We start from the raw sequence: 7,858 nt of genomic DNA, 5'->3' as shown, positions 1-7,858 counted from the left end.
ATAAATCAAATACGACCTAATTTAACTGAGAAAATTGATTAATCCTTTGGTCAAATAAATGAAAATATATTCTTAAAAAAATCGATGAGAATTGTACAAATTAAAAGTAATCCCCTATTTTACTATTCTCCTCTAAATATAATTCAATTTATTTACGAATAAAAAATAAGTTTGAATTCAAATACTCTCGTTTGTTAGTAAAATGAAGACAAACAAATAAACCAGCACAAACATAAGAGATTTTGAGTAACAAATAATTCACTAAAGATTAAAAATATTATTTAATTTAAAAAAAATCATGACAAACAGATTTGATATGAATAACCTGTCACATTAAACAAATCACAAAATTAACTTTGTAACTAAAAAATAGTGATCCAAATGGCTAAGAAGTAAAAATACTTTTGACCTCTTTAAAAAAGTTAGTATATTAATAAAAATAGTTAAACATTAGAAATATACTTAGAATGAAAGAAAAAAAAAAACACGGGAGAAAAAAGTGTTTTAAAAAGCCATAGCTAAATGAAATTTTTTTATTGCAATCTCATTACGTAAGAAAATTTAAAATGTGTCTAATATGTCACCTTTTTTTTTTTAAACGTTAGTAACTAACATAATTTTTAAAAAAATGAAATTCCACTTCAACTTAAGACGTTTTAAGTGAAAATTAAACTCGTATAATTTAATTTTTTATAAATCACTCATACAAATCTTCTTTTTCTTAATTATTGAAAAAGGAAATTTATTATGATGCACAAAAATAAAATAAATTGAGAGCACAAAACAGTTATTGAACCTCCAAATAAGTTGGATCTCTAATAAATTATAACAATTTGATTTAAAATACAAAATACTGCAAATGAACAACCCCAAGAACACACTCATTTGGTGAGATGGGACTTGGGAGGGAGGAATAGAGAAGTTGATGCATTTCAACATCGGTATAAATGTCAAACAAAGCCTAAACTTATATCTTACACCTTCAAGTGCAAGAAAGTAAATGATATATCCTTATCAAATTTAGAGGCAAGTGATATTAATAAAAGTAGTTTGTAAAATGAACGATGCTACCAAAATGGTGTTACAAATAAAATGGCCTAAATTTAACCCTTTTTTTTTATTAAAAACAGTATGGTAAATAAATATGATGACCAAACAAGACTTCAGATTGAATGGCAGGGAATTTATAAAAGAATGAAATAGACCAACAGGTTGTAACTGTCATTCAACCGATCCCCTAAATCTCGAAATAGTTCATCTTCTAACCCATTCACTTATGTACATATTGGACCCATATTTTTTTTAATTTGGTTCAAGCTGGTTAGTGCAAGAATTCCTCACAATTATTTTTAAATGTATCGAAAAACACTCAAAGTCAAAACATCATTCCTCTATTTTTAAGCTAGATTCAAATTCCAAACTAAGACTACAAATGTTTCCAATGGTCCATTATGTTACATGCTAATATAGTATTTGGCCCAATGAAGACCCAAAATCTGGAAATAGCACGAAAAAACTCATGGGCTCAGCTCGATTTCATAGTAGGCTTATTATATATATATATATATATATATATATATATATATATATATATATATATATATATATATATATATATATATATATAAATAAATAAAAATGGTAATTTCAAAGTGTTCGGATTGTCAAATCGAAAGTTGTGATTAATTTGAATATATATGTGAGAATAAATGAATACTTTGGTCGGATTGTGGGTTGATGTGTCCATAAACTTTAAACGATTAGAAATAAAATTAAAAATGTTATATATATGTTTCGAATTTGCAACCTAACAAAAACAAGTATAACTTTTTAAGTGATTGAGATGTGGTTTACCGATGAATAATAGTCTGGTATCAATTAAAAGTGCTTAAAAAATATGAATCAAATATTTGATTGAGTATAAGGTCACGAGATGAGAGATTTATTGGAAAAAAAATATGTTACGAGATATGTGAGAAAATGAGTTGTTTTACCGAACTGAATGAAATATAGAATGAGAGTGTTTTATTTTTTATTTTAATATATTATTCATGATTTATTAAAAAAATTAAACATTAATACATATTATTATAATTTTTTTATTAAATTTATTTTGTATATATTTTTATTCATCTCTAACCTACAAAATTGTATTAGTTTTTTTTTTAAATCAAAACAAGCACAAAGTAAGTAAGAGAAAAATGCAGGATTTCCAATAATCAAAAAAAATATACCTCAAAAATTCTAATAAATAAATTATATTTTTTTATAACAAGGTTCAATTATATTTTATATTTTATATTTTAAATTCAAAAAAAAATTACTTTTACTATAGGACTAAAACTTAACATAATAAATTATGGCTAAACATTTGAACAACATTCAATTCATGTTCTAAGTTCTAACTTTTGTGATGGACAGCTCTGCTACTTAGTAGTCCATTTTTTTCTTCATGTTTTAAGGGAAAAATATTGAACTTATATAGTTATATATTACATGTATTATTTTAAAAAAAAAATTGCGGATAATTCCTTTTAAATCAATACCCTGTTTAAAATTAACAGCAACGCCAACATTATAATATTCTCTTTAACCTAGACATTTTAAATAAAATCTACTTAAATTGAATGTAATAATTCATTTAAAATCAAATATTATCTCTATTTTTCTTCCATTAACCTATATTATCTACATGTTGATCAATGCAAAATTTCAGTTTCACAAATTTTAATTTTTATTACTTTTCACACATTATTGATTATACATTAAAAAAGAAGAAGTTTAATTCCAGTTTTTATATTAGTTAGTTGTATTCTTTTGTCTATTATTTTTATATAATAGTAACAACAAATAAATAAATACTCATTGGACAAGTAAGGTAATATTTTTTGAAAATTGATTCTCTTAATAGAAGAATCTATACCAAAGAATCCAACTTAGTGTTTGTTTGCTTGTACTCACATTGTACTTATAAGGTAGATTCTTGCAATTAACAATGGGTCTATGTGAATGATTGATTGTATAATTAAATGATTTTAAACCAAAAACAAGTAGATATACACTCAATATCAGTTACATTCCAATTACTAAAGGGGACCAACTTATAATAGTTTATTTGTATGTGAATTGCCATGTTTGTTGTATCCTGATTTCTATTCATCTTTTTGTAATTAATTGTCATGTTTTTGTTATCCACTAAATGCATATTAATGAACTATATGTATACTTTAATCACTAGTACCCTTTTTTTTTTTTTACGGTATTGTCTAATGATCATCTCTTATAGCTTAGTAACAACAAGAGGTGAATATTCTCACCCTAAGGTCTTGGGTTCGAGCCCGTCAGACGGTAAGTTTTGCGTCTGGTTAGATGTGTTTACGGGTTAAATGTTTAATCCGTTGTCTCACTTTTTTATTGTCTATTGTGTGTAAAGTTGTTTTTTCGTAAATAATTTTGAGAGAAAAATATTGATAAATAATAGTAGGTTATTTGAGGTGAAAATAATATTATCCAACAAATAAAAAGTTTTAAATTTAATTTTTATTAAAAAAAAATTAAATTCAAATAAAAATAACTATCATTTGATTAAAATGTTTTTTTTTTTTAATGTAACTACTCCTTTTTTCTTTTCTTTTTTTTATAAAGATTCCAACCAAACAAACAAAAAAATCAAACAATAAAAGACAAAAGCCTATCAAATTCAAAAAGACAAAACCCAAATAAATTTATATTTAAATTACATATATTGATCTCAATTATCTCAAATATCTTCACTATATATGGACATCTAAATGATACTGATCTCAATTATCTCACCATAAAGAATAATGGCTTCTAGGTTTTCAAGCTCCCCATTCCTCATTCTAAATTCATTCATCATTCTTTTGTTAACTGCTAGCACCCAAGCAAACTCAAACATCTTTCGTGCTTACATCGGTGCCCAATTCAGCAATATTAAGTTCTCCGATGTACCCATAAACTCTAATGTTCAATTCCATTTCATTCTCGCATTTGCCATCGACTACACAACAAGTTCATCATCTCCATCCCCTACAAACGGAAGGTTCAATATCTTCTGGGATGCAGCTAACCTATCACCTTCCCAAGTGTCCTCCATCAAAACCAAGCACCCAAATGTTCGTGTTTCCTTGGCCTTGGGAGGGGCCACCGTAGGGAATTCCTCGGTTTTCTTTAAACCATTGTCTATCGATTCTTGGGTAGCTAACGCAGTTTCCTCCCTCACGAGGATCATCGAGGACTATCACTTGTCGGGCATAGACATAGACTACGAGCAGTTTGAAGCGGACCCGAACATCTTTGCAGAATGCATTGGGCGGCTAATAAGGACACTCAAGAGAAACAGAGTCATCTCGTTTGCTTCTATAGCTCCATTTGATGATAGCCAAGTTCAAAGACATTATTTGGCATTGTGGAGGAGATATGGTGATGTGATTGATTATGTTAATTTTCAATTCTATGCATATGATAGAAAAACCACTATATCACAATTCTTGACATTTTTTGAGTCTCAAAGATTGAACTACAATGGTGGCAAAGTCTTGGTTAGTTATATAAGCGACGGAAGCGGTGGGCTATCGCCGGAAAACAACTTCTTTACGGCTTGTGAGAGGCTCAAACGTGAGAACAAGCTTTATGGGATCTTTGTTTGGTGTGCCGACGATTCGAAAAAGAATGGTTTTCGATACGAGAATCGGTCCCAGCAGCTCCTAGCAAGCTCGAACTAGAAATAAGTCTAGTGGTTTTTAGTTTTGATTCATAGCTTAGTAAGTATCAGCATAATTTTTATGTAGTTTTTCCCTTTTTGTTTGTGTCTCTGTTTTATTTTACTATATTTATTGGATAGGGAAATAATGTGAAGTATGCACATGTAAGTTGAATTCCAGTGTTAAGTTATCTATATTACATTTTGGCTTGGAAATAAAAATCAAAATAAGAATCAAACTTTTGTCATATTTAATTTCTTATACAATTATTTTCATTTCAACTATCTTAATAGTTTAAGGTTATTGAAAACAAATTTAATAAAACAAATTTGAGATAATTTTAAATGGAAGACACCACACTCATAACTTTCAATTTATATATTTTAAATGTAATGAAACTGTTTTTTTTTTTTTTTTTTATCTCTTACCATTATAGTTATAATAGTGAATTTCATTGAGATAAAAATTATTATACTTATAATTATGAAATTCAAAAAATATTAATTTATTGTAAAATAAAATAAGGGATAATAAAATTTGGTTGATTTAGTTGTAATGATATGAAATGATTTTGATAGGTGTATGGAGTTTGTCTATATAATAAGAGAAAAATGAGTCTAATCATATTTTAACATAAATTGGAATTATAATAATTTAATATTTGATAAACTTATATTATTTTAAGTTTTTGGTTTCTAAGTATTTTTATTTCTCAACACTCGTATATATATGTTGAAAGGTTTTATTTGTGGATTTTAATATTATAATATATATATATATATATTATTTCTTATTATAACACTTTATTTTACGTTCCGTATGACACGTCATCGATCCGCGTCTTCTTCAGACATTCATCTTAAGTTTATTGAATAAACAGCTTCAACGAATAAAATTAGAACACGTGTCCACGACGCGGATCATGAACTCCCTTATAAACAGTACCTCAGTCAGATCAATCTTACACACGATTCCAAGAACTCTTCAATCTCCAACTTCAAGGAAGCCAGTCAGGTATATCTCTTTCTCTCTCTAGGGTTTGATTCAATCAACTGTAGTTCTTTCTTCAATTCGATCCAATCAATTTGACATAGAACCCTTTTTTACATCTATTCTTTGACTTAATCGCGATTTCTTTTCTCTTCTTGCAGTTAATCTACCCATTTCTTCTTAACATTTCAAAATGTCTGGACGTGGTAAAGGAGGAAAGGGTTTGGGAAAGGGAGGTGCGAAGCGTCACAGGAAGGTTCTTCGCGATAACATCCAGGGGATAACTAAACCGGCCATCCGTCGTCTTGCTCGTAGGGGTGGTGTAAAGAGAATCAGCGGTCTGATTTACGAGGAGACGCGTGGTGTATTGAAGATCTTTTTGGAAAATGTTATTCGTGATGCGGTTACCTATACAGAGCACGCTCGCCGGAAGACTGTGACGGCGATGGACGTTGTCTATGCTTTGAAGAGGCAGGGAAGGACTCTTTACGGGTTTGGTGGATAGATTTTTTAGTTTTATTTGAAAAAAGTCTTGCTGTCAAGAATACTCTTCTTCAATTTCTATGGTGTTTTGTTTTGTTAATGGGATTAGGGTTTCTATTCTAGTAGTAGTAGTTGTTTAGGAAGGTGATTGTAACTAGTTTCTTTGCTTGCTTTTTAATCAAAAACATCTTTCGTATTTTAGGCATATTACATTCTAAGATTGTTTTTTTGTTATGGATTTACTTAATTGTGCTATGTTGAAGTCAAGATCTTAAGCCCATTTCATTTTCAACAAGCAAATTCTCAATACATTCTTATCAATTTATGTATGTCTTGGATAAAATTATTTGATTTAGACAAGAAAAATATACTTATTATGATTTAATTTTTAAAAGTTCTTCAGAACCATAGATAGCTTTTCATTCAACAAATTTTTATTGAGGTAGGCCTTTCAATTAGAGATTAAAGCCCATTGTGCGTAAAACAACCACCATTTTCATGTATATTTTTATTTTGTCTGTTTTTAAAATCTTCATGAATGTTGGTTAAATGTATTTAGGTGATTTATCCATTTAAATGTTAAAAATAACAAATATATATAATATATTAAACAAAAGAAAATAATAAAAATATAACTAAATATATATATTGAAAAATATTTTATTATAGTGTGTTCAAATGTTAAAAAAAAAAACAATAAATAAGAAAACAGCTTAAATTTTTTAAATATATATATAAAAAATATAATATTAAATAATAAAAAAGCAATGGTATCTTATAATAAAATTACAATAAATTAGGTAATAAAACAAATATTTAATTTTTAAAAAATTTATTAAAATATTAATTAAATAGTAATAAGTTTAAAAAAAAATTAATTTAAATATACAAAATAATAAATAGGTGTACAATAATTAAACGTAGAAATTTAAAAAAAAAAATATCATATTCATAATTTATTACTAGATTTGAAAACATATTTTTAATATATATTAAAAACTTATACCAAGGTGAATTAGTTAAATTGTCGGCTTTTATTATATAAATTGTAAACCGAACCACCGAGGTCGGTTAATGAAAATATGAACAGTCCAGAACTCGGTTGGTTTATAATTATTTCGATCGTTTTTTTATCAGATTAGTTCAATTATTTTCAGATTTGTTTACACCCCTAATATTTTCTATCCAAACATTTTTTCGTCGAACAAACTATCAATGCTGTCAACTAAAAAAAACTAAATGATATATAATAGGGTTATATGCAGGTCGAATGCCAGAGTTGAAAGACTTAATGTAAATTCAATTTTTTTTTGCCACAAAATTAAAATAAATATAATAATTCTACATTTTATCAAAAATTTATTAAATATATAAATTTAATATATAACAATATTAACTAATATATATTTATTTTTCAAAATATATAACAAAAATATTAATATAATAAATTGTAAACTAAAAAATATATCATAATAATTAATTAATTAATTAATTAGTATTATTCGATTTAACAAAAATATTTCTAGTTGCATTAAGATATTATACTTTTTCTATTATCCCTCTTTTAATCAAGTGACATCAAGAGTTGGATTTCTCCAGCCTATTCGAGAGGTTCTGAGTTCGAATCTGTCAGATGACAAGTTTATGCCTGGTTAATTGAT

The 7,858-nt window shown here is 27.0% G+C and overlaps 2 protein-coding genes across 2 annotated transcripts; both read left to right on the top strand.

Annotated features, from left to right (window-relative positions):
- Positions 1-3,826: 3,826 nt before the first annotated feature.
- LOC124925376 (chitinase 2-like) lies at positions 3,827-4,808 on the top strand. The gene has a single exon (XM_047465362.1). The coding sequence runs from the start codon at positions 3,828-3,830 to the stop codon at positions 4,743-4,745; it is 918 nt and encodes a 305-aa protein (XP_047321318.1). The 5' UTR covers position 3,827; the 3' UTR covers positions 4,746-4,808.
- Positions 4,809-5,684: 876 nt separating this feature from the next.
- Positions 5,685-6,452, top strand: LOC124926277 (histone H4). The gene is made up of 2 exons (XM_047466469.1): positions 5,685-5,738; positions 5,876-6,452. Exon 2 carries the CDS (start codon positions 5,908-5,910, stop codon positions 6,217-6,219), a length of 312 nt encoding a protein of 103 aa, XP_047322425.1. The 5' UTR covers positions 5,685-5,738; positions 5,876-5,907; the 3' UTR covers positions 6,220-6,452.
- The last annotated feature ends 1,406 nt before the right edge of the window (positions 6,453-7,858 follow it).

The sequence above is a fragment of the Impatiens glandulifera genome, chromosome 2 (assembly GCF_907164915.1).
Source record: "Impatiens glandulifera chromosome 2, dImpGla2.1, whole genome shotgun sequence".
NCBI lineage: Eukaryota > Viridiplantae > Streptophyta > Magnoliopsida > Ericales > Balsaminaceae > Impatiens > Impatiens glandulifera.
Note: the sequence above shows the minus strand (reverse complement) of the source record. Positions and strands in the feature narration are given on the sequence as shown.